General features: G+C 60.6%; 11 protein-coding genes across 11 annotated transcripts; 3 read left to right on the top strand and 8 right to left on the bottom strand.

The window, feature by feature from the left end:
• Positions 1–654: 654 nt before the first annotated feature.
• On the bottom strand, positions 655–2,805 carry BDV59DRAFT_207078 (MFS transporter). The gene is made up of 2 exons (XM_073694927.1): positions 1,948–2,805; positions 655–1,876 (listed from the first exon to the last, which is right to left on the bottom strand). Exons 1-2 carry the CDS (start codon positions 2,582–2,584, stop codon positions 942–944), a joined length of 1,572 nt encoding a protein of 523 aa, XP_073549212.1. The 5' UTR covers positions 2,585–2,805; the 3' UTR covers positions 655–941.
• A 137-nt stretch (positions 2,806–2,942) lies between these two features.
• BDV59DRAFT_11533 (bifunctional alcohol dehydrogenase/S-(hydroxymethyl)glutathione dehydrogenase) lies at positions 2,943–4,754 on the bottom strand. The gene is made up of 5 exons (XM_073686677.1): positions 4,407–4,754; positions 4,306–4,352; positions 4,012–4,262; positions 3,327–3,964; positions 2,943–3,270 (listed from the first exon to the last, which is right to left on the bottom strand). The coding sequence occupies exons 2-5, from the start codon at positions 4,306–4,308 to the stop codon at positions 3,056–3,058; spliced, it is 1,107 nt and encodes a 368-aa protein (XP_073549211.1). The 5' UTR covers positions 4,309–4,352; positions 4,407–4,754; the 3' UTR covers positions 2,943–3,055.
• A 135-nt stretch (positions 4,755–4,889) lies between these two features.
• tim9 (protein transporter TIM9) lies at positions 4,890–5,648 on the bottom strand (the record flags this gene model as incomplete). The annotated part of the gene is made up of 3 exons (XM_073692038.1): positions 4,890–5,084; positions 5,149–5,234; positions 5,594–5,648. The coding sequence occupies 3 exons, from the start codon at positions 5,646–5,648 to the stop codon at positions 4,890–4,892; spliced, it is 336 nt and encodes a 111-aa protein (XP_073549210.1).
• A 583-nt stretch (positions 5,649–6,231) lies between these two features.
• Positions 6,232–9,382, top strand: BDV59DRAFT_11485 (putative Rho GTPase activator (Sac7)). Its single transcript, XM_073686671.1, has 3 exons — positions 6,232–6,539; positions 6,595–6,747; positions 6,801–9,382. Exons 1-3 carry the CDS (start codon positions 6,383–6,385, stop codon positions 9,131–9,133), a joined length of 2,643 nt encoding a protein of 880 aa, XP_073549209.1. The 5' UTR covers positions 6,232–6,382; the 3' UTR covers positions 9,134–9,382.
• Positions 9,383–9,460: 78 nt separating this feature from the next.
• Positions 9,461–10,429, top strand: BDV59DRAFT_200793 (PIG-F family protein; the record flags this gene model as incomplete). The annotated part of the gene is made up of 3 exons (XM_073693666.1): positions 9,461–9,865; positions 9,952–10,238; positions 10,297–10,429. 3 exons carry the CDS (start codon positions 9,461–9,463, stop codon positions 10,427–10,429), a joined length of 825 nt encoding a protein of 274 aa, XP_073549208.1.
• A 57-nt stretch (positions 10,430–10,486) lies between these two features.
• BDV59DRAFT_200792 (uncharacterized protein) lies at positions 10,487–12,393 on the bottom strand (the record flags this gene model as incomplete). The annotated part of the gene is made up of 2 exons (XM_073693665.1): positions 10,487–10,507; positions 10,633–12,393. 2 exons carry the CDS (start codon positions 12,391–12,393, stop codon positions 10,487–10,489), a joined length of 1,782 nt encoding a protein of 593 aa, XP_073549207.1.
• A 956-nt stretch (positions 12,394–13,349) lies between these two features.
• BDV59DRAFT_11464 (putative DNA helicase) lies at positions 13,350–16,066 on the bottom strand. The gene is made up of 5 exons (XM_073686670.1): positions 15,273–16,066; positions 15,169–15,201; positions 13,670–15,105; positions 13,559–13,619; positions 13,350–13,473 (listed from the first exon to the last, which is right to left on the bottom strand). The coding sequence occupies exons 1-5, from the start codon at positions 15,824–15,826 to the stop codon at positions 13,389–13,391; spliced, it is 2,169 nt and encodes a 722-aa protein (XP_073549206.1). The 5' UTR covers positions 15,827–16,066; the 3' UTR covers positions 13,350–13,388.
• A 5-nt stretch (positions 16,067–16,071) lies between these two features.
• BDV59DRAFT_175468 (uncharacterized protein) lies at positions 16,072–18,154 on the bottom strand. Its single transcript, XM_073689266.1, has one exon. It carries the CDS (start codon positions 17,949–17,951, stop codon positions 16,242–16,244), a length of 1,710 nt encoding a protein of 569 aa, XP_073549205.1. The 5' UTR covers positions 17,952–18,154; the 3' UTR covers positions 16,072–16,241.
• On the bottom strand, positions 18,151–19,356 carry BDV59DRAFT_200789 (endonuclease III domain-containing protein; the record flags this gene model as incomplete). The annotated part of the gene is made up of 1 exon (XM_073693664.1): positions 18,151–19,356. The coding sequence occupies one exon, from the start codon at positions 19,354–19,356 to the stop codon at positions 18,151–18,153; it is 1,206 nt and encodes a 401-aa protein (XP_073549204.1).
• A 237-nt stretch (positions 19,357–19,593) lies between these two features.
• pex4 (putative ubiquitin conjugating enzyme (UbcJ)) lies at positions 19,594–20,160 on the top strand (the record flags this gene model as incomplete). The annotated part of the gene is made up of 2 exons (XM_073693663.1): positions 19,594–19,750; positions 19,835–20,160. The coding sequence occupies 2 exons, from the start codon at positions 19,594–19,596 to the stop codon at positions 20,158–20,160; spliced, it is 483 nt and encodes a 160-aa protein (XP_073549203.1).
• Positions 20,161–20,232: 72 nt separating this feature from the next.
• BDV59DRAFT_175463 (putative GPI anchored cell wall protein (Dan4)) lies at positions 20,233–21,513 on the bottom strand. Its single transcript, XM_073689265.1, has one exon. It carries the CDS (start codon positions 21,361–21,363, stop codon positions 20,527–20,529), a length of 837 nt encoding a protein of 278 aa, XP_073549202.1. The 5' UTR covers positions 21,364–21,513; the 3' UTR covers positions 20,233–20,526.
• Between the last annotated feature and the right edge of the window lie 130 nt (positions 21,514–21,643).

Below are 21,643 nucleotides of genomic sequence, written 5' to 3'. Positions count from 1 at the left end.
ATCACTGGTGTTCTCCCAAGAACGTAAGAGTGAAGGACGCCAAAGCCAAACTCCATCACGGAAAGTTCTTCCAGAGCCATCAACTTGTATCACTTCTGGAGATACAGTGGATATGAAGGCAGCGCGGGGATGTGTTGCGTCGAACGTCTCAGCCTGCCGCCAACGACAGCCTAGAATAGCAGAATCAGTACAAAGTATAAGATTATAAGATATGTCGAGGGGGGAGCCTACCAGTAGTCATTTTAGCTAGCAGAGAGCTCTAGTTAGGGAGATAGTATCATCAATCATCATTCCAGGTTCTGGTCGCCTTCGTCCTACTGATAAGATATATCGATTCTTCCGTATCGGTGTCGATGGAAGCAGCTGGAAGTGCGCAGTGACTGTCCAGTGTACCAAAGGGACAGTTGCTTAGATAGGGTACGTGTGAAAGATGGTCGTTGAATATTGGGATGAGAGTGATGAATGTTAGTAAATAATGATAGTGACCTGGAGGTAAAGAAGGAGTCCAACACAGGGAAAGAGGCTGGAGGAAGTCGAAGTGCCGAAGTAAGAAGGCCCTCACGCCCGTGGACTGGTGCCTCCGATTTGTACATCTTCATTAAGTGTATATAGAAGGTATAACTCAGTGCTACGGTAGAATAAGAATGACAGTCGATGTAGTCTGGTCCCTGTATACCATCAAGTAGAACCACGGATGCTAATGAACGTCGACGTAATCTAATCTACTCCTGCCAAGCACGTCATCGTATTTCTCCAACTAGAAAAACCCAAACAGTTACCCCGCTGCGGATGGATCTCCTCAGCGGAGAAGAGGCTCGTATCCCGACGGAAAACTCCTCATACCCCTCATGAGGATGCCTCTATGCAATGCAATTCTATCTATGCTAAATCTATGTCTATATCCATCTATACGTAATCACATAACCAGTCATCTCACCCCATCACTTCTTCACCCCCTCCTGCAGCCGCTGCAAATACCGATCCGACTCCGCCGCATACTTACACCGCGAGCGAATCACCGCGCCGTACCGATAGAACAAGAACGGCGCGGGCATACAGGCCACAGACAAGAAGGCCGGCACGCACGGCGCCCAGTGAATGCCCAGCCCATCATACATATACGTGGCAACGATCGGAAACACCGCGCCGAAGATACTCCGCAGGACCGCATTCGCCGCCAGCACGCTGGCCGCATAGATCGTATACGAGTCGATCAGGTAATTCATAATGCCCAGGTAGATCAGGATGACGCCCCACCCGAACGGCGCGGTGGCGACGACACTCACGGCCCAGTGGATGCTGGGGTAATTGGTCCAGGCGAACCAGAACTGCGAGGCGGGGATGGCCAGCGCGCCGGGCATGCACTGCAAGAGGCGGGTCTCGGGCGGCGCGAACCCGCCATGGCGGTCCTGGACTCTCATGTAGTGCAGGTTGGCCGGGACGGTGCACAGCACGCCGACGACCATGCCGACCATGATGCCGAGGAAGGACAGGCCGCCGACGCCCGGGTTCCAGCCGCGGACGTCCTCGTAGACGATCGGGAAGGCCGCAAAGTACATGTACAGCGTGCCGTAGACGATGGCGGTGTACAGCGCGAAGAGCAGCACGATGGGCTCGCGCAGGAGCAGCACCCACGGCCGGAACAGCGAGCGCCGCAGCAGCTGCGCGAACGACACCCGGCCCTTGTCCAGCTCGATCTTGCTGCGGTAGGCCTTGCCCGTGAGGGACGACAGCCGCTGTGCGCGCCGCCGCAGCAGCACGGGCGCGTACGTCTCCGGCACGACCGCCGCCATCAGCAGCCAGACGAACCCGCCGCAGGCCGCCAGGAAGCCCTCTACCCAGCGCCAGCCGGCGTTCATGCCGAGGAAGCCGCCGACTGTATAGGGGGGTTAGCTGTGTTCTGTCTTTTGGCCCGGGGGTTTGGGGAGGGGGCGCTATGGCTCTTACCGATTGGGCCGAGGGACGGGCCGAGGAAAGGCGCCGCGGCGTAGAGGCTCAAGGCGAGCCCGCGCTGGCGGGCCGTGAACATGTCGGCGATGGTGCCGCCGGCGTTGGTGAGCGGAGCGGAGCCAAAGGCGCCGGCGAGGAAGCGCAGGATACACAGCGACCAGATGTTCTGGCAGGCGGCGCAGCCGGCCGAGAAGGCGGCCATGGCGAGGAAGCTGGCGAAGAATGGGGTCTGGCGGCCGGCGACCTCGCTGATGGGAGCCCAGGCGAGAGGCCCGACGGCAAAGCCCAGCACGAACAGAGACAGACCCAGGGTGGCGACGGGTTGGCTGACGGCGAGGTCGGTGACAATCTCGCTGACGCTGCCGCTGTAGGCGGACGAGGTCAGGGCGACCATCATGGTGGCGAAGGCGACGGTCAGCGTGATGGAGAGCTTGCGGCCGGCACTGAAGAGCTGCGGATTGCGGGCGTCGTTGGGGATCCAGCCCACGACGTAGGGGTCGTCTTCGGTGCCGCTGCCGGGGTATTCATGGTCGAGCACGGCCTGGGTGATGGCGCCTTGGTCGGTAAGAAGACGCCAGTAGGGGATTTTCTTGGGATAGACCCCTGGGAGTGGTCTGGAGGGGGTATCGTCCATGGGGATAGAGGTTCAAGACGATGATGCTCTATCCAGAGAAAATCCCCAGCGCCAGGCGCAACGAATGCCACCGACGAGGAAGAAATCAATATCTGCCGACCCACGGGGCCATGGCCCCTGCGATAGGGCCTGGACGACATGTCGGGTGCCTGAACGGAAGCAGTGGAGATGGTGGAGCATTCGGAAGGCTTGTCTTTGGTTGAGAGTCGGTTATCGTGAGGGTTTGCAGAGAGTCGGATATTTCGGCACGTTAGCGCAGTGACACTAGATCATAGAATATATGTAATGTATAGAATGTCGATTTATGCAGGCAGTATGGGAGTCGGGTTTATCAACTATATCACGGCCATTATATCATGCCATAAGCTGAGGACCTTGGGACACCTTGGGGACACCGTGGACATATATATAAGAGAACATATCTCATTCAAACTCATTACACTATACACTTTTCATCTACCCGATTTCCTTCTACGACATATCCACCACACAACGGATGCAGTCTCCCGCCTTCATCTGCTCAAACGCCGTGTTGATGTTGGCCAGAGGCTCGCGGTGGGTGATGAACTCGTCCACCTTGAGGTTGCCCGACAGGTAGTCGTCCACGAGACCGGGGAGCTGCGAGCGACCCTTGATGCCACCAAAGGCACATCCCTTCCAGACACGACCGGTCACGAGTTGGAAGGCTGCCATCGTTAGTTCTTCATCCGTTCAGTCCATTGATCGAAGAGCAAAAACTTACGACGCGTGGAAATCTCCTGTCCGGCAGCAGCCACACCGATGATGATGCTCTCACCCCAGCCCTTGTGGCACGCCTCGAGGGCCGCCCGCATCACCCCGACGTTACCCGTGCAGTCGAAGGTGTAGTCGCAGCCACCGTCGGTCATCTCGATCAGGTGCTCCTGGATGGTCTTGCCGTTGAGCTTGGTGGGGTTCACAAAGTCGGTGGCGCCGAACTTGCGGGCCCAGGACTCCTTGCTGTCGTTGACATCAACCACAATGATCTTGCCGGCCTTGTTCTTGACGGCCCCCTGGATGACGGAGAGACCGACACAGCCGGCACCGAAGACGGCGACGTTGGAGCCCTCCTCGACCTTGGCGGTGACGACGGCGGCGCCGTAGCCGGTGGTGATACCACAACCGAGCAGGCAGGAGCGGTCCGTGGAGATGTTGGGGGTGACGGCGACGACGGAGATGTCTGCCACAACGGTGTACTGCGAGAAGGTGGAGGTACCCATGAAGTGGAGGAGATCCTTGCCGCGGGCCTTGAAGCGGGAGGTGCCGTCGGGCATGACGCCCTTACCCTGGGTGGCACGGATCTTCCCGCACAGGTTGGTCTTGCCGGACTTGCAGAACTTGCACTCACGGCACTCGGGAGTGCTGCGGGATGTCAGAACCAATACGTCATGAAGAATGGTGGGGCTTACTAAAGGGCGACGACGTAGTCGCCGGGCTTCACGGAGGTGACACCCTCGCCGACGGACTCGACGATACCGGCCCCCTCATGACCGAGGACGACGGGGAAAGCACCCTCGGGATCCTTCCCGGAGAGGGTGTAGGCGTCGGTGTGGCAGACACCGGTGTGGTGGATCTGGATGCGGACTTCGTGGGCCTTGGGGGGAGCAACTTCGATGTCCTCGATGGAGAGGGGCTCGGCGGCACCCCAGGCGACGGCGGCCTAAGGGAGTTAGACGAGGGGAGGGAGGGGATTTGACGCGAACCATGCGCGGGAATCAATGGATTGGATGCTTACCTTGCAGGTGATGGTCTGGGAAGGTTAGCTGGTGACGTTAGGTCGGGGAGAGGGGGGTGAAGGACATACCTTTCCAACAGTGCTAGCCATTGTGCGGGAGAAGAAGGGAGAGAGAGGAGAGATGGCAGAGGAGAGGGAGACAGGATCGAGGAGAGAGGAGAAGATAGAGGGAGTGGAGAGGAAGAAGTTGACGGGAAGAAATGGTTTAAATGGAAGTGGTGGGGGTGACGGTGAGGGGGAGGGGGTGGGGAGACTCCAACAACTCCTCACTCCGCATGGCTGGGAGAGATTACCATTATATTCTAGAATCTAGAATATAATCTGTTCGATCATGTTCTCCTACTGCTATCGATTCTCGACAGGAGAGAAAATGGACGTCGTCGAAGGTGAAGAGTCGGATACTCGTTTGGGAAATGCGATGCGTCGCCCAAAAGGGTAATCCTTTCCCGGCGCTGACTAAGGCGCCATCCAGCACGGTCACTATCAGACACCCATATCCATTATCAAGTCTACTATAATACAATGGAGATGCAACATCCACCCCGAATCCCTTTACCGTCCCGGCATCTGTCCGCTCTGCATCATCGCCGCGTTCTGCTCCTGGAACCGTTCGTTCAACCGGGCCGATCCCTTCAGGTACTTGTCGACACAGCGCATGACGCAACCTTCCTCGCGGGAGATCAGAGACTTGGTGGTGAAGTCGTTGACACAGTCGTCGAAGCAGCGCTGGACCAGCTTGGAGTACATCTGCAGACGGGCCGGGTTAGGAGGAGGTAGTCGGGACACGCATCACAATGACGGGAACACGTACGGTCATGAACTCCTTGAGCTGCTTGCGTTCCATGCGCGCGGCGAACTCGCGCTGTTCGGAGGCATTGAGTCTGCGGGCGTTAGTGACTGTTGGACGGAAAGGGGGGAAAGTAAATACCCTTCCATGATGAGATGAGTTGGGGGATGGGTGAAGATGGAGTGATTGTCCGGAGCTCCGCCGGTCAAGTTCTGTTTGGTCACGTGGTGCTTATCTAAGGAGCATCAAATCAGGTGACATCTTACCTGATTCCCCGTGACCGCACGTGACGGATAAAAAAAGAACAGGCGAACCGTGGTTCTCTTAACACGCAATCAAAGTCTCGCCAGGGACTATTCGTACGAGTGTAGGAGTATATGGAGGGGGTGATGGTTCATGGAGGGGACCGCATCTATTCTTGCGAGGTGGTTGAGGAGAATGAAGACAGATGAGAGTCTCTGATCGATACTCCTGATCTCCTCCGGAGTATCCTCCGGACGAGATATATCAGGAATGAGACGCATCGTGTTCGACCAGTCGATGACGGTCTAGGCTGGGGAACCCTGGATCTATTCTTAGTCGAATGCCCGTACATAGTATCTAGGTCTAGGTATTCGGTACTAGGTAGTGTAGAATAAACGGAATATTAGTCTAGTACCAGTATCGACCGAGTATCTAAATAATTAAGAAGAGAATACTCATATAATATACCAGATAATATACCCCCCAATAATAGGAGAATAATATGACGATCTCTAATTTATCCCAATCCTCCATCCAGTCATCCACGGAACCGCAACGGCTGTCAGCCACTCGTGATCTCCATCTTCCCTCTTCTCCCTCTTCTCTTCCTCTCTCCATCTCTCCTCTTCATCTCTTCTCCCTCTCTCCATCCTCTCTCTCTCTCTCTCTCCCCCCCTCTCCCTATCTCTCCATTCCTTCGACAACCCCTTCATCCCTATCCCCCCATCTATTCTTACTCCCTTCCTTCCCCTCCCTCTCTATCCTACATCCCTCTCTCGATCTCTCCTCGATCCTCCTCGATCCTCCTCGATCCGCCTCGATCCCTCCTTTCTTCCTCTCTTCTTCCTCTCTCTCCCTCCCTCTTCCTTCTCATCTTCCTGCTCACTCGCATTTCCACCGCCGTTTCACTCTCTCCCACCGCATTCCCACTCGTCACCCGGAGCGGTGACGGTACCGGGTGTCGCTTAACCCTGGACTCTCCTCCGACTCCTCTTCTGCCTTCTCTCCATCCACCATGGTCACCGGCAAGTCGCAACCCGCCGGCCCTGAGCCGTTCCATTCTCTTCCCCCCGCCCAACCCGCCGCCGTTCCCTCCTCCCCGCCCTCCAAGCGCGATCTCGCCTCCTGGTGGCGCCAATTCAAACGCAACACTCGCAAGGATGAACCCAAGGGTACGTGTCATCCCGTCGCATCCCTCCCCATCGCCTCGCTGACCCGACGTCGTAGACAAACCCCAGGGCATCTTCGGCGTCCCCCTCACCGTCAGCATCAAATACGCCAACGTCGCCATCTCCCTCACCAACGATAACGGCGAGAGTTTCATCTACGGTTATGTCCCCATCGTCGTCGCCAAATGCGGAGTCTTCCTGAAGGAAAAAGGTACCCTCTCCCGCCGTCCGCTCCCGCCCGTCCCATACTGATTCGCTCCCCAGCCACGGACGTCGAGGGAATCTTCCGTCTCAACGGATCCGCCAAGCGGATCAAGGATCTCCAGGAAATCTTCGACTCCCCCGAACGCTACGGGAAGGGCCTCGATTGGACGGGTTATACCGTCCATGACGCCGCCAACGTCCTCCGTCGCTACCTCAACCAACTCCCCGAGCCTATCGTCCCCTTGGAGTTCTACGAGCGCTTCCGCGAACCCCTGCGCACCTACCAGAAGCAAGTCCAGGGCTCCGAACCGCCCGTCGACGGCGCCCCCCTCGACCACGCAAAGGCCGTCGCCGCCTACCAACAACTCATCCGGGAACTGCCCCCGTTGAACAAGCAGCTCCTGCTATATATCCTCGACCTGCTCGCCGTCTTCGCGTCGAAATCCGAGCAAAACCGCATGACCTCGGCTAATCTCTCGGCCATCTTCCAGCCCGGGCTCCTGTCGCACCCACAGCACGACATGTCCCCAGACGAGTATAAACTGAGCCAGGACGTGCTCATCTTCCTGATCGAGAACCAGGATCATTTCCTGTTCGGCATGAATGGCACCGCCGCCGACGAACAAACCGTCAAGGAAGTCGAAGGTGGGGGCTTGGCCCCCCGACCGTCCTCCCATTCCAACATTCGACGGTCCGTCTCCAGCGCCAGCGCCGGTGCCGACAGCTTCCGCAAGTATGAAAGCCTCCGTCGCAACGTTTCCGTTTCCTCGCGGACGTCGCGTCAATCCATGACGCCCAGTCCTGCCACCCCAACCTCCCTGGGGGGCGTGGGCGTGCATCGCAGCAACACCGTACCCTCCAAAATGCGCCCGGCCATTCACTACGGCCGAGTGACGGACGCAACCGGGGGCACCACCCCCGGACGTACCTCTGCGCAGCACTCGCGGTCATCCACACCGCCTCCGGCCGAGCAGCAACCAGCCCCCCCGGTGGCCCCTGCCGCAACAGGCCCTGTCTATGATCACGATGCCCGACAGGGCCCCAAGCCCAAGAGCTCCAGCTCTACCCCGGCGCCAGCGGCTACTCCGTCTCCCGCCCCCGCCTCCGCGCCCGCCTCGGCCCCCACCCCAGCGACGGCTCCGCCTTCGTCCGATAAACCGGCCCCGGAGACCCTTTCTCCTCCCACTTCGCCTCCGCCCGCCGTGACTCCCAACCGGGAACGCAAATTGTCCAGCCTCTTCTCGAAATCACCGCCCAGCGGGGAGCCGAAAGAGCCGCGCCAGCCCAACCGGCTGAAAAAGAAACGCATTCCCGGCAGTGCCAGTGAGAGCGCACAGAGCTCTGCCCAGTCCCTCCACGGACCGCCCCCCGATTATCCCGCGAATGCGACTTCCCACTCCCGGGGCGTGGACGTCAGCGAGAGCGGAGGGGCGACTCCCAAGGCCTCCACCTCGGATGATCCGGCCCCGAAGGATGCAAAGAACGAGAAGCCCAGCGAGAATGGGAACCACGACACCTCCCTGCGGCCGTATGGGTCGCGGACGCCGTCGATGAACTCGCGGTCGTCGTTCACGGATTACTCGGACGTGGACCCGCCGGACGAAGCGTCGCGGGCGGATCGCAAAGAGCACCGCCGCAGTTGGCGGTTCCACCGGTCCTCCAAACGGAGCAACGAACAGATGGGCCTAGGCCTGGCGTCCCCGCCCCTGCTGGCCTCCAACCCGGGGGCGGATCGCAGCACCAGCTCGATCGGCCACCACTCCAGCCGCAGCTCCCCCTCCGACCCGCCGCTCCACGATCCCTCGCACCAGCCGCTCAGCCTGGATGCCGAGGTGAACAACACAAAGGAGACCTCCGTGCCCCCGGAGCCCGAGAAGCGCAGCCTGTTCGGCAAATTCAAAGCCAAGGTCGCCCAGGTCCGCGACGGCGTGAAGGAGTCGAGCGAGCGCGACCGCACGCGCAGCCCCGTGCAGTCGGACGCGGAGAAGTCCGCCTCCAGCCAGACCTTGTCTCCGCCGGGACGAGACAGCCTGAGCAACCGACCGGCTCCCATCGACGTGAGCCGCGACCCCCCGGACGGGGCGCAGTCCAACTCTCCCGCGTCGCCTCACACCGGCTCGGGACTCCCGCCGGCGATCCCGGAAGAGCCCCGCACGCCCGAGAGTCCCGTCGCGGTGGCCTCGAAAGCGGCCAGTCCGGACGCCGCCAAAAAGGAGGAGGTGGTTGCAAAGACGGTGCCGGCTGAAACCACCCAGCCGGAGAGCACGAGCCCACCTGCCACGGACGCGACGCCGCCCAAGGAGACGACAGAGAGCACTGCAGGTACAGGGACTCTGCCGACGTTCGAGTCGCACAAGGGGGATATTGAGACGACGAAATTCCTGGACAACTGATGATGGATGGATGGATGGATGGATGGAATGTAGTGATATACTGGATTTATGTCAGCGTTACTTTCATACCCTGATGCATTATGGCTACGAGTGATGTTAGATAGAAATGGGCTGTTTATCCTGTAGGCATCTTCCTTAACCACGTGTGTACCAGTTCTGCATACTACGTCGTTCGTAGACGGCAGCATATTACCCGATCGGGCACTCCGAAAGAGGCAACCCGACACCTCAGGCCGCAGCCCCAAAAACACTTTCAACGTCTACTTCATCTTCACCTTCTTCCCCTTCCCCTTCACCTCCTCCACCTCCTCCAAGACACCACCCACCATGTCTTCCACCTCGTCTCCTACGTCTCCCTCCTCGCAACCCCCTCCGGCTCCCAAATCCGCCCCCCCGGTGTCCATCCAGCCCACCCAACTCGCCCAAACCTACGCAACCATCCACCCCCTCCTCCTCCTCACCCTGCTCGCCGCCCGCTTCGATGCCTTCGTCGCCGACCCCGTCGCCGAGCTAACCAGCGACCTGCCCCTCCTCGCCATCCTCCAGGTCGCCTACATGACCATCTGTCTGCCCCCCGCCGGCGACGACCCGCACCACGCGGACGACAAAGACCGCGAGTCGAAGAAGTCGTCCACTGCGGGGGGCATGGTCCTACGCCCCGGAAAGCCAGGGTACCGCCGACGGGCCAACACGGGGACCCCCGGCCGCGGCGGCATCATGTCGAAGGTGGTTGTACGTGTTTCCCCTCCCTTCCGCAGCAAGCAACCCCATCCCGGCACCCCCGTACGCTAACCAACGCACCGCACCGCACCGCACAGCCCTCCCTCCTCAGCCTTACGCTCACCACCCTCCTGGCCACCCCCGTGCTGGCGCTGTGTCTCGTCCTCTTCGGCGCCCCCGTCACCACCCACCACGCCGAAACCGCGCTCTGCGCCGCGCACATGGCCGTGCTGGCCGCCACCGCGCTGATCTACACGCACGGCGTCGACGGCCCCGTCTGGAAGGAGGTCTGGGGCGTGTTCCGGCCCGGCGATGCGGTCTGGGGCGCGGCGCTGGGCACCTGCGTGGGCGCGTGGTTGGGCGCCGTGCCGATCCCACTCGACTGGTATGTTATGACGCTCCTTTCTTCCTGGCTTCTTGTGCTGGGTGCTGACCGAACGCAGGGACCGTCCGTGGCAGGCGTACCCGATCACCATCCTGACGGGGGCGTATATCGGGCACGGCGTCGGGAGCCTGCTGGGCCGGACGTTGTTGTTTGGAAAGCGCATTGCGCTGGCGCCGTCTTTCCAGGGGTAAGCCGGCCGCCTTTCATATACTAACTTACTGCAGTCCTCGACGGCGCAACTCTTACTTCTACCGTGTATTGATATCTCCCTTGGGTTGTTGGCATTATAGCATGTATCATAGCATCCAGCGCTACCTGTATAATAAAAGAAAAAAAAATGGTCTATGTCGTACGCAGAAAAGAACCCCGGTCCAGACTATATCATCCCGCCGACCTCCACCCGTCGCGACGCCGCCCACCGCCGCCGACTCTCGTCCCCGTCCCCGCCCCCGCTGCCGCTGCCGCTGCCGCTGCTCTCGTACGGCGACCGCGACGATCGCCCGGACGGCGGGCCGTCCGTCGCCAGCCCCGACCGCAGCCGCAGGAACTCGCTCGACTCCGCGCTGCGGATCGGGTACATCGTGCCGAGCATCGACCCGGGCTCTCCGCTGCCTGCGGCGGCCCCCAGCGCCAGCCGCTGCAGCTGCTGCACGTCCTCGCGCAGCGTGGACACTTCGGATTCCAGCGTGCGGCGCGCGGTCTGTTCCCGGCGGAGGAGCATGACCAGCGCGCTGTACTGCTCGACGGAGATGCCGGCGCCGTCGTTGAGCGACGTCATCGAGGGCGTGTGGAGGATGCGCGGACGGGCGGGCGTGGGCGTGGGCGTCGGCATCGGCGCCGGCGTCGTGCTGGGCCGGATGGTGGCCGTGCTGAGGCGGTTGTCTGCGGCCGCGGGGTCCTCGCTCGGGGTGGTTGTGCCGGAGGGCGGCGTGGTGGATGGACGGCGGCGGTGGGTTTTGGTCTCGGGAGGTTGTGACGGCTGCGGCTGCGGCTGCGGCTGCGGCTGCGGCTTCTTAGGGAGTCGGTCGGAGGTGGGAGTCGAGGAGGGGAGGTCCGGACGGCCGGTCTGCATGCGGGCGATGGCGAACTCGAGATCGATCATCTTCACCTCGAGCGTGGCGAGTCGCTGCGCGAGGGAGATGTCGTCGGTGTCGTCGCCCTGCATGGCGGTAACGAGCGTGCCCACGTTGGTGGGGACGGCGATGCTCTCCGTGTCGTCGTCGTCGTCGTCGTCGTCGTCGTCGGCAGGGTTGGAGTCGGGGTCGTCTTTGTCCCGAGTGGTGTCTTCGTAGACGGACGGGTCGGTGGAGGGCTTGGGCGTGCTGGCGACGGTGGTCCGCGTGGGCGGCCGCGGGGAGAGCTCGCTGTCCGAGGCAACCGTCATGGTCATGTAGGACTCGAGACTGCGGCGGCGCCACTGGATGGGGGACATGCGGTGGTTGCGGGCGAGGCCGCGGAGGGCAGTGGCGCTGCGCGAGCGGCGTTTCATCTGGCGGCGGGCGTAGTCGGCGTCGTTGGGGTCGTCGCTGTATGCGTGTGTGGTGTTGCTCCCGTCGTGCACGACGGCCTCTAACGCGTCGCGGGACTCGTCGTCGCCGTCGGAGAAGATCAGGCTGGGCAGCGTGGCGCGGCGGCGGCGCGGCGGACGGGCCTGGAGTCGGTCGAGGGTGTCCCTGAGGGCGGTGGGGTTGTCGGGGTCATCATGGAGGAGCGTGCTGTGTTTGGAGCTGAAGGAGTTGTGGAAGACGAGAGAGCCGTCGGTGGGCGGGTCTTTGTGGAGTCGGTGCGGTTGGGGTTGGGGTTGGCTGAAGCGGAAGTCGTCGTCGAGACTGTCGGTCTGGCTGCGGCGTTTGCGCGTGAAGATCTTGCGCATGACTGTTTTGATGGTGCTGCCGGTGCGCCGGTGCGTGCTGGCGTTGCGGGCCATCACGGAGGGCATTGCCTCCGGGGGGTATCCTAGAGCAGCGGCGGCTTTGTGGTTGCCACGGAAGCTGCCCATGACGATGGACGATTCGGAGCCACGCACGGCACGACGACTGGCCGCGGTGGTGACCAGCTGTTTGGAGCTCATCGGGGGGAGAGCCGTGTCGAGGTCAGAGACATCAGGGGCGTGGCTTCGCACGGAGTTGGTGCGGCTGCTGTTGAGGCTAGCCATGGTTGAGGCGTTGCTGGCGTTGCTCGAGGAGAGGGATCATGAACGGACGGGGGTCAAGAGAGCGACAGGCGACAGGGAGAACTAACTGTACGGTCAGCTGCATGCACGCATGTCGGGGGTAAGCAAGGTCTGGTACCTGAGAGCGGCGAGGCCCATCACGGGTTAAAAAGACCGAACGGGTATCACGAGAGGAGATCAAACGAAGGACATGGCATTTGCCGAAACGAACGAGCGAGAGAGGGTGGGAAAAATGAAGAAGAAGAGGAAGAAGAAGAAAAGAAGGCCGGACGAAGCGATCTGGATAGAGACCAAGTGGGCCGAGTCGGGAGTCAGTGCGTGATAGTTTCAGGGGGATTTGGAATTCAGCCGTGACCAGGGTCGATGTCTGGAAATTGTCAGTATGAGCTGTCTTGCTTCGTCTGGTTCTTTTCTGCTGTTCGGTTCTTGTCTCCTGCTCGTCCACTTACTGCATACTCCTATCCAGCACTCCTGCGCACGGCGTATGTTGACGCTGTATATAGAACAGTGGACCTTGAAACACGCCGGCCCAGCTCCCCACCGGCCGTTCCATGGCTTGTTCCGTGGGCTACTCCGTGCTGATACGTAGGTCTGCCGACTGGCTCTGAACTGGCTCTGATCTGGTTTGTATTTCGATCTGGTCGTGCTGGTCGCAGTCGCGATGCATGCCAGATCAGGCTACTCTGGCATCCTCTCAATCGTGGAAAATTGCCAGCAGAGAGGGGAACGGCAGTATGCTCGACGATTCTGAAACAGTGCAGCACCCCGCTACAACTAGAATGCTTCTGGGAAACCGGTGTTGTCCATCCCGGCCTGCTTATTCGATCCCGACAAGGACGGCGTGTGTCAGATGCAGCGATCGCGGCATTTCAGCGGGGATCGCCAACCGCAGCGTCTAGACTCGATCAGATAGGCCTGTTCTCATGGCGAGGTGCTTCTATTCTGCTCCAACGTCGTACTTGGTCCTGCTTCGGCGCCTACAGCAGCTCGCCCGCGTCAGGATACCGCAGATCGGCATGCTCTTCCAGAAAACTCATCCACCGCTTCAGAAACCCACTCCCTCTGTCGACCGATTAGCCTCGATCCGATATTCCACGTGCCACGCCTGTCAATCATGTGCATGTTGGGAATACGATGTTGAGCTCACCGGCTGATGGTCTCGGAATCGCCGCAGATGCAAAGATGCCGTCTGGGCCGCGTCATAGCAACTGTATCTGTCAGAGAGAACATGCAATCGGGTGAAAACAAGGCCAATTACCGTTCAATCGTCGTCGCTCCCCCAGAAATCCAACCTCGTGCTCGCTATTGCTCCGCACGAGACTCACCACCACGGCCTCCTTCTCCCGGCCCTGGAAGCCATCAACACTGCCCAGCTCCAGACCAGGATACTTCTCGCGTAGCATCTGCGACAGCACCGCCAGCTGTCCATTGTAGGGCGTAATCACGGCGATGTCTTCCGGCCGCACACCCGCTTGCACCAGCGCATCCACATGCTTCCCGACGATCATCGCTTCCATCTCATTACTCTTGCTCTCGCCCAGCAACGCCTCCTTCCCGACTTCGTTGTCCTCCGTCTTCTCTGGGAAGTCTCCGCCCTGCGTGTCCCAGAAGACCACCGGTTCCCGTGTATCGTCCGTCTCCTCCACCTCGTAGGGGAGGTCCGTCAACAGCCGGGCCTTCACCGCGTCCGCGGCCATCAACTTCCCCTCGTAGAGCTCATCCGAGGGGAACCGCATGATCTGCTCATGCATCCGATACTGCGTCGTGAGCATGCGTTTGATCCCGGGCCCATGCATCGCCAGAAGCCGGTCAAACAGGGTCGTTTCCAGCGAGATCCGCCGGACGAGCTCCTGATCCTCTGCCGCCACGGCGCCACCGTCTCGGGCCTTTGCATCCCCAGGCTTCGACTTCACCGTCGGCGGCAGCTGCAAATGATCTCCAGCGAGCACGACCTTCGGCGCACTCAACAGCGGGATCCAGCACTGCGCCTCGAGCGCCTGACTCGCCTCATCGATCACCACCACGTCGAACTTCTGGCCCCTCAGCTGGTGGCCCCCCGCGCCATGCAACGTCGCCAGCACCACGCTGCTCCCGCGCACCAGATTCTCGACACACCGCGCCTCGCGGTCCCGGAACTCCCGCCGCAGCTCCTTGATGTCCTGGTAGATCGCGCGCTTCTCGCGCCCAAACCGCGTCTTCCGGATACTGGCCTGCTTCTCGTCGATCTCGCGGCGCACGTCGCGCACGATCTCCGCCGCCTCCGACGTGTGCGTCAGCACCTCCAGCGAGTGGTCCAGCACGGACGGCAGCAGCCGCGCCGGATGCCCGATGCGCACGACCGACACCTCCTTCTTCCCCGCCAGCCGCTCAACAATATTGTCGACGGAGATGTTCGACGGCCCGCACACGAGCACCCGCTGGCCCCGCCGCACCAGCTGCACGATCAGCTCGATCAGCGTGTGCGTCTTACCCGTGCCGGGCGGCCCATGGATGAGCGCCACATCCTGCGCCGCCAGCGCAAACCGGATCGCCTCCTTCTGCGAGTCGTTCAGCGTCGCGTCGAGGAAGTCGACCCCGTCGGCGTCCACCGCCGCCGCCGGGCCCACCGGCGTGGTGTGGCCGAAGGCGACGCGCATGAACTGCGTCCAGTCAGACTCGGTCATCTTGGCCATCCGCTCCATCGTTTGATTCATCCTGTTCCGTCGGGTCTCAACATATGTCTCATCCGAGGGGTCCTGCAAACGTCTCAGATCTTACCGTCGGTACGTCACGTCATTGGCAAGCTTGATCCTGTACCAGCGCCTGTCAGCCCCCTCCCCACACTCTCCCCATACGCACAAGAGGGAAAAGGGAAATCCTACAGCCAAACCTTCTTCCCCCACAGCTCCTCCACCGCCTCATCCTCCTCCTTCGGGCGCCCCCCGCCCCGCTGTCCAAACGCAACCCACACCCCGCGCTCCCCAACCCGCGTAACCACGCCCTCGGGCCCGCCGCCGCCGCCGCCGCCGCCTCCCTTCCCGTCTCGATCCTTCTCCTTGTCCTTCTCGCGGCTGCTCCCCTTCTCCTTCTTCCCCGGCCCGCCGGTCTCGTTCACGCGCACAACGTCCCCCACGCGGATGCCATGCGCGCCCAGTCGCGGCTCGTCCCCGGGCGTATCGGACTTCACCGCGACGGCGGGGTCGGCGCCGAACTCGCCGACCAGACGGCCGCCCATGCCCGTGCGGCATTGGTTGAGGAGGAGGCCCGTCAGCGCATAGCCGGTGGCTTGGAGGGTGCGGCGGGTGGCTGGCGAGACGGAGGCGGCGGTGCTGGCGAGGCTGCTGGAGGAGACCTCGGCGGCGTGTTCGGCGAGAAGGAGGGATTGCTGGGTCTGCGCGAAGAGAGGAATTGGGATTGGAGTTGGTGTCGGCGCCATGGTGTTTTTGTTGTTGCTGGGGTGGTTTGCGGATGTGGGATGATGTCAGTGTTGGTTGTGGATGGAGGGCATAACGGGAGACCGCCTTCCTGTTACGGAGGCGGTCTTTGGGTCAGGTGACAGTGAGTCGCCTGATTGGCCACAGCCCGTACCCAATAGGATTCCGTTGCTGTACTGCGTACAATAAAGGTCGATGCACTAGAATGAGGGAATAGCCACCACAGACAATCAATTTCTGGGAACGATCCGAGATACGAAATGTAATGCATTCAGCTGGCTAAACTACATCCCCCTAGATCCACGCTCGAAGGTGTCAAGGGCGCGGTAAATCCTAAGAAAAGACGAAATAAGAAATGCCTCGTAAATGACCACAGCACCATGACTCCGCCATGCAACAACGCCAGAATGTAGAAAATCAGTCGCTAGTGCTAGAAGGCGAATACGAGCGCAAAGTCACTTCGCCGACAAACGGCAGAATGCGCACGGCGGACCGACCCTCACGGGCAGGCCCCACAACAGCCTCTTCAACTTCCTTTTCAAAGACACGGTCGCTGGGGAGGAAGACGCGGAAATCGCGGAGACCGCGCATGTCGCGGAACGACTTCAACAGCGAGCGTACGAGCAGCCAGTGCGGGCTGTGCGGGTAGTAAAACTCCTTGGTGGTTATGTCCATGATGGTGATTATGAGCCGCGAGATGTCGAAGTGTTCCCGGATAAACCGGCGGAGGATCGCCCAGGAAATCAAGGTCTCGTGTTCGGTCAGCGCGGGATACCGCTGGGACTGGAATAGAGGGAGATCGAAGATCAGATGGCTCATCTGCAAGAGCGAAGAGGCGGAGATTTGGTGCAGAGTGCGCATCATGGTATCGGCTCCCTCCTCCACAAAGGCAAAGACGTTCTGCGAGAAGAACACGCGGCGACAATCCTCGTAGAACCTGCGACTGACCAAGAAGTAGTTGACCGGTGAGGTGAAGCAGTTGCAAGTGGTGGAATAGGCATTTTGGCAGCTCGAGCAGAAACACATGGCCCGCATGGGCGAGCAGGTCCCACAGCACGTCAGATGGCGACAGCTGTTTCTCTGGCGCCGGCGATCGATGAGCCTGATGACGCCCTGGGTGCTTTGGGGGTCTACGCAGCGGTTCCAGGGATCCCAGCGATTGGTCAGGAGGTGCTCAAGGACCATCAACTGCACTTCCCTTGGGAGACGGAGAAAAGGAAAGGACTTGTCCCGATTGTCGGTCAATCTCCAAGCAGTCCGCTTCATCATCTCGTAGAAGTCGTGCCGTTGCCACTGCTGGTGGTGGAGCCATATGGCACAGCGGGCGACGATGGGGAAGGGATCCAGGGCGGAAATCAAGTCCTCTGCGACCTCGTTGTCCATGACTTTGCACTTGAAGCTGAAGTCAACCAGGCGTGGCATTCTGTCGGCGGCGTTGTTGCAGAAGTCGGTCCACAATTTCATAATGGTCCAGTGAGTGCTCGTGCCAATCCGAAGACAACGATGTTCACGCGGGCCCAAGTCCACGTAGAGATGTCTCAGGTGGCGGAACCCCCAACCGAACGATTTACAGAACAGTTTGTAAGTGGCCCTAGTCCGGAGGAACACACTGAAATCGGTTCGACTGAAGAACAGACGGCCCAGCAGCTCGCGAGCGGCCTTGGAAGCGAGGAACACCCCAACTGGAAGAGACGGGATGTTGGAGCCCACGTGGCGAGGAGGGAGAAGATAGTCAGAACGGAGAGGCCATGAGCCCCAGCCCCCACTGTCCCTACACTCGCGGAACGGAAGACACGGAGCATGGTTGACATGGCGATGCCTGGAGACGACCTTTTCGAATACGACGTCAATCAGTTTGGGTTGGAGGAGACCCGCGTACTCGAGGATCCGAATGATGATGTGTTCAGGGAGATCGAGAAAGGTGGCCCTGGGAGTTTCCACTTCCCTTGCGAGGGCAGGGACCGCGATGGCAGGGCTGCCTTTCACGACATCAGAGCTGCCCTTACGAGGAACACGTCCAGGGACATAGTCAGGATCCTCCAGAGGGTTATCTGGATCGACAATATCCAAGTCCATATCCAGGTCCCAATCGAAGAACTCGACGGCGTCAAACAGTGCACCGTCCATCTTGACTGACTGACGAGAGAAGGGGTCAGGAAATAAGTCAAGGGGATGGTGGGGTATAGAGAGGGACTTCTGCGTAGTGAATGCACGACCCAGGACGAGGAGGAGGAAGCAGAGGGAGGAAGAGAAGAAGAAGAAGAAGAAGAAGGAAGAGGAGGTCACGAAGAAGGCATCCCGAGATGCCTGGGGCACTCCACCGCCTCTACTTCCCCTCCGACTTCACAGCGACGGTTTCCTCCTCCTTCGTCTTCCTCGACGACATCCCCCGAATCTCGCTCTTGCACAGCTTCGTCCCCGCCAGATCACACTCGCCGCACCGTCGTCCCACCGGTAGACAGACCGTCTGGCCCAGTCCCACCAGCAGCTTGTTGATCTCGTGCCATTTATCCTTGGGGAGCCATGACTGCAGCGCCTCGCGAGTCTCCTCGGGGTTCTTCGTTTTATGCCACCCCCAGAGGTTCGTGATGCGGTGGACGTGGACATCCACGCCGATGCCTTCGTGCTTCCCCCACGCCGCACTCATGCACAGATACGCCATCTTCGGTCCCACTCCTGGGAGCTTCATCAGCTCCGTCGCCGAAGACGGGATATCCGACGCGTACTGGTCGCGGAGGATGGCGGCCGCCGCCTTGATATACTTAGTCTTGTTGTTGTGGAAGCCCACGGTACGGATCAGCTCATTCAGCCGCGCCGGCTCCACCGCCAGGATATTCTCCAGGTTCAGCGTGCTGTCGCGAACGGGCTTGGTCTCCGTCGCATCCTCCCCGGCCTCGGTCTTCACGTCCCCCGCGACGACGGCGTCCACCAGCGGCGCCTCCCCATCCCCCAGCTCCGTATGCAGCCGCTGCATGGCCACCGCCGTCACCGTATCCTTCGTCTGCGATGACAGCATCAGCGCAACCAGCGTCTGGAAGCGTCGGTCCCGCGGGGACGACGCGCGCCAGTACAGCTCCGCGCAGCCCATCGTATCGACGGGGGCGGTGGGATTCGCCTCGCGCATCTTCTTGACGGTATTATACATCGTCTCCCAGTTGGAGGGGGGCTCCGTGCGAACTGCGCCATCGTCCCCTTTGATCTTGCGTGCCGGGACCCGACGGGTTTGCTTTTTAGGGGTTGCGGTTGCGGTGGACGGCGCGGGCTCCCCTTTTCCTGCCGTCGGGGCGGCTTTGCGCCGTTTCGCCGGTGGCTCCATCAGGTCCTCGATATCGACCGTGTCCGCGGACGACAGGGACGATGTATCGTCGTCATGGTTGTCGGGAGCATCGTGGCCGTTGGAGCCGGCGCCATGGTAGGCAAAACTGCGCAGCGCAGTAGCCGAGCGGCGGGTTGAGCGACGCGCAGAGGTCGGCGGCGGCGACAGCGCCTGGAGGACTCTGGCGGTGTCCTTGGAGGTTCGTGAGGTGCGCATGTAGAGCAACGTATGATTGTATCTGCAATAGCTCAATAAGCTGTGAGGACAAGCTCCCCTGGGAGTGATGCTCACATGAACGGCGAATTCTGCGGGTAACTCCGTGCGCAGGGGGCAAATGGGGAACCAGAGACAGACCCGCCTGAGCCTCGGTTTCTCCCCATCTGGGCCCAACTCGATCGACTTCCTCCTCAACTTCCGCGCAGCATTCCTTCCAGACACACACCACATTCCACCATGCCCGCCCACAACACCACCAAACGGCTCCTCCAAGAACTCAAGGACTACTCCAGCAACCCCAACGAGGCGCTCCTGCACCTGGGCCCCGTCAACGACGATGATCTGCTGCATTGGGAGGCTGTGCTGAAAGGCGTCCCGGGGACGCCCTACGAGGGTATGCCTGCCTGCCTCCCTGTCTCTGCTTCTTTCCCCCCGGCGATATACACTCTACGCAGACAGCTCCAGCTAACCAACCTAGGTGGCCTGTGGGGCCTCTCGATCGCCCTCCCCGAGACGTACCCGCTCGCGCCGCCTACCATCCGGTTCACGACGCGCATCTCGCACCCCAACATCTCGTTCACGACAGGCGAGATCTGTCTGACGCTGCTGACGACCGAGCACTGGAGCCCCGTGTACACACTCTCGACGACGCTGACGGCCGTGCACCAGCTCCTCACGGATCCGCGTCCGGACTCCCCGCTCAACGTCGACGTCGCGGCGCTGCTCCGCGACGGCGATGTGCCGGCGTGGGAGAGTATTGTGCGTTACTGGACGGAGGAGGAGCGGTGGCAGCCGGGGCGGTAGTCTGGTGGTGCTGCTGGTGGTGGTGGTGACGAATAGACGAACTGGACATACACATACTCATACGCGTACTTGTGCTCGATTTCATACCCTCTACTGTTTGATAGCCTACCGGAGACGGAGACGTGCAATGCAGTTTCATACAGGATCTAGGTTCAAGTTCTATGCGCAAGGAGAGACATCGTGGGATCGTAGATCATCGTAAGCGGAAAAGGAGAGACCGGGTGGACGCCGCCGATGCGAATCATAACGGGTAGGTAATAAAGACAAGACGAAGAAGGGAAGATTGGTGACAGCAGACCAAACAACGCCAATGATGCGACAACTAACAGCGACTGTGAACAGCTGCTTTCGCCGTCTGATTGCACCTCACAGCGCCATCGCGACGAGCGCAGCACCCCCGACCATCAGCCACAGCTCGCGGGCGAAGCTGGCGGTCGCGGCGGCCGAGTCGGTCTGCAGCCCCGGGGCCGGGCCGGTGTGGCTCGGGCTGGTGGTCTGGGTGGGATGCACGACGGTGACCTCGGTGACGGTGCTCTGCTGGCCGTTGGGGAGGGTGGTGGTGCTCTTGAAGGTGGAGGTACGCGGGGCGTGGGTTGTGGCGGTGGTGGATTGCTCGGTGGAGGTGGTCGATGTGGCCGTGGAGTGCGTCTGGGAGGTCGAGCTGGAGCTGGAGCTGGAGGTAGAAGCCGGCTGGGAGGGCGCCGGGCCGGTGGAGGCAGAGGTCTGGCTGGAGCTGGCCGAGGTGGTCGAGGCGGTGGTGGTTGGCGGCACGGTGGACCCGCCGGTGGTGGTGTCCTCCTGGGAGGAAGAGGACGAGGCGGACGAGGAAGAGGACGACTCCGACGCGGACGACTCTGGAGGCGCCTGGGTCGAGGTGGGAGCGGTGGTAGTCTGGGTGGGCTCCACGGCGGCGGAGCTGTTTGCGGCATTGCGCCGGATGAGATTCATGCGAGCGACGGTGGAGGCGTCCGAGTCCTCGGGGGAAGCCTCTGCGTCGGGGTGGGAGACGCCATGACGGAACTTGTCGAAGAGCTGCAGAGCCTGCTGGACGGAGTTCTCGTCGATGTGGTGGATGTAGTCGTGGAAGGTGGACTTGGGATTGGCAACATCGGCATCGGGATGGGGATCGGCCGGCTCGGGAGCGGGGAGGGCGATGGTGGAAGACACCAGGGAGAGGAAGAGGAGACGAACGAGGTGGTTCATGGTGGCGGATGATGGAGGATGAATGGAAGAAGATTGAGGAAGATGAGGAAGATGAGGGAGAAGAAGAGGAGAAGAAAAGAAAAGAAAAGAAGAAGAAGAGGGTTTGTTGATGGTTGGGTGGATCCGTCAGCCATGGAATGGTGACACTAGGTAGATGTTATGCTCTGACTTTCTTGGTTTTTCCTTTTCTATTATTATACTATTCTATTGTATTTTATTTGATTCTATTTTATTCACGTATTTTATTCATCTCATCTTCTTAGAGCATCATCGGAGAGTC

Source organism: Aspergillus ambiguus, assembly GCF_047715705.1.
Source record: "Aspergillus ambiguus strain CBS 117.58 unplaced genomic scaffold BDV59scaffold_10, whole genome shotgun sequence".
Taxonomy (NCBI): domain Eukaryota; kingdom Fungi; phylum Ascomycota; class Eurotiomycetes; order Eurotiales; family Aspergillaceae; genus Aspergillus; species Aspergillus ambiguus.
Note: the sequence above shows the minus strand (reverse complement) of the source record. Positions and strands in the feature narration are given on the sequence as shown.

Excerpts from the sequence above, each read along its gene's own strand:
- BDV59DRAFT_207078 (XM_073694927.1), bottom strand. The coding sequence starts at position 2,584 with ATGGACGATACCCCCTCCAGACCACTCCCAGGGGTCTATCCCAAGAAA. Across the intron at positions 1,877-1,947 it reads CCCGTCCCTCGGCCCAATCG|TCGGCGGCTTCCTCGGCATG; the intron begins GTAAGAGCCATA and ends CCCCCTATACAG.
- BDV59DRAFT_11533 (XM_073686677.1), bottom strand. Across the intron at positions 3,965-4,011 it reads GACTACGTCGTCGCCCTTTA|CACTCCCGAGTGCCGTGAGT; the intron begins GTAAGCCCCACC and ends GACATCCCGCAG. Across the intron at positions 3,271-3,326 it reads ACAGGAGATTTCCACGCGTC|CCTTCCAACTCGTGACCGGT; the intron begins GTAAGTTTTTGC and ends TAACGATGGCAG.
- BDV59DRAFT_11485 (XM_073686671.1), top strand. The coding sequence starts at position 6,383 with ATGGTCACCGGCAAGTCGCAACCCGCCGGCCCTGAGCCGTTCCATTCT. Across the intron at positions 6,540-6,594 it reads TCGCAAGGATGAACCCAAGG|ACAAACCCCAGGGCATCTTC; the intron begins GTACGTGTCATC and ends CCGACGTCGTAG. Across the intron at positions 6,748-6,800 it reads AGTCTTCCTGAAGGAAAAAG|CCACGGACGTCGAGGGAATC; the intron begins GTACCCTCTCCC and ends TTCGCTCCCCAG.
- BDV59DRAFT_11464 (XM_073686670.1), bottom strand. The coding sequence starts at position 15,826 with ATGGCGCCGACACCAACTCCAATCCCAATTCCTCTCTTCGCGCAGACC. Across the intron at positions 15,106-15,168 it reads AATGACGTGACGTACCGACG|GATGAATCAAACGATGGAGC; the intron begins GTAAGATCTGAG and ends CCGACGGAACAG. Across the intron at positions 13,620-13,669 it reads GGAGCGACGACGATTGAACG|TTGCTATGACGCGGCCCAGA; the intron begins GTAATTGGCCTT and ends TGACAGATACAG.
- BDV59DRAFT_175468 (XM_073689266.1), bottom strand. The coding sequence starts at position 17,951 with ATGGACGGTGCACTGTTTGACGCCGTCGAGTTCTTCGATTGGGACCTG.
- BDV59DRAFT_175463 (XM_073689265.1), bottom strand. The coding sequence starts at position 21,363 with ATGAACCACCTCGTTCGTCTCCTCTTCCTCTCCCTGGTGTCTTCCACC.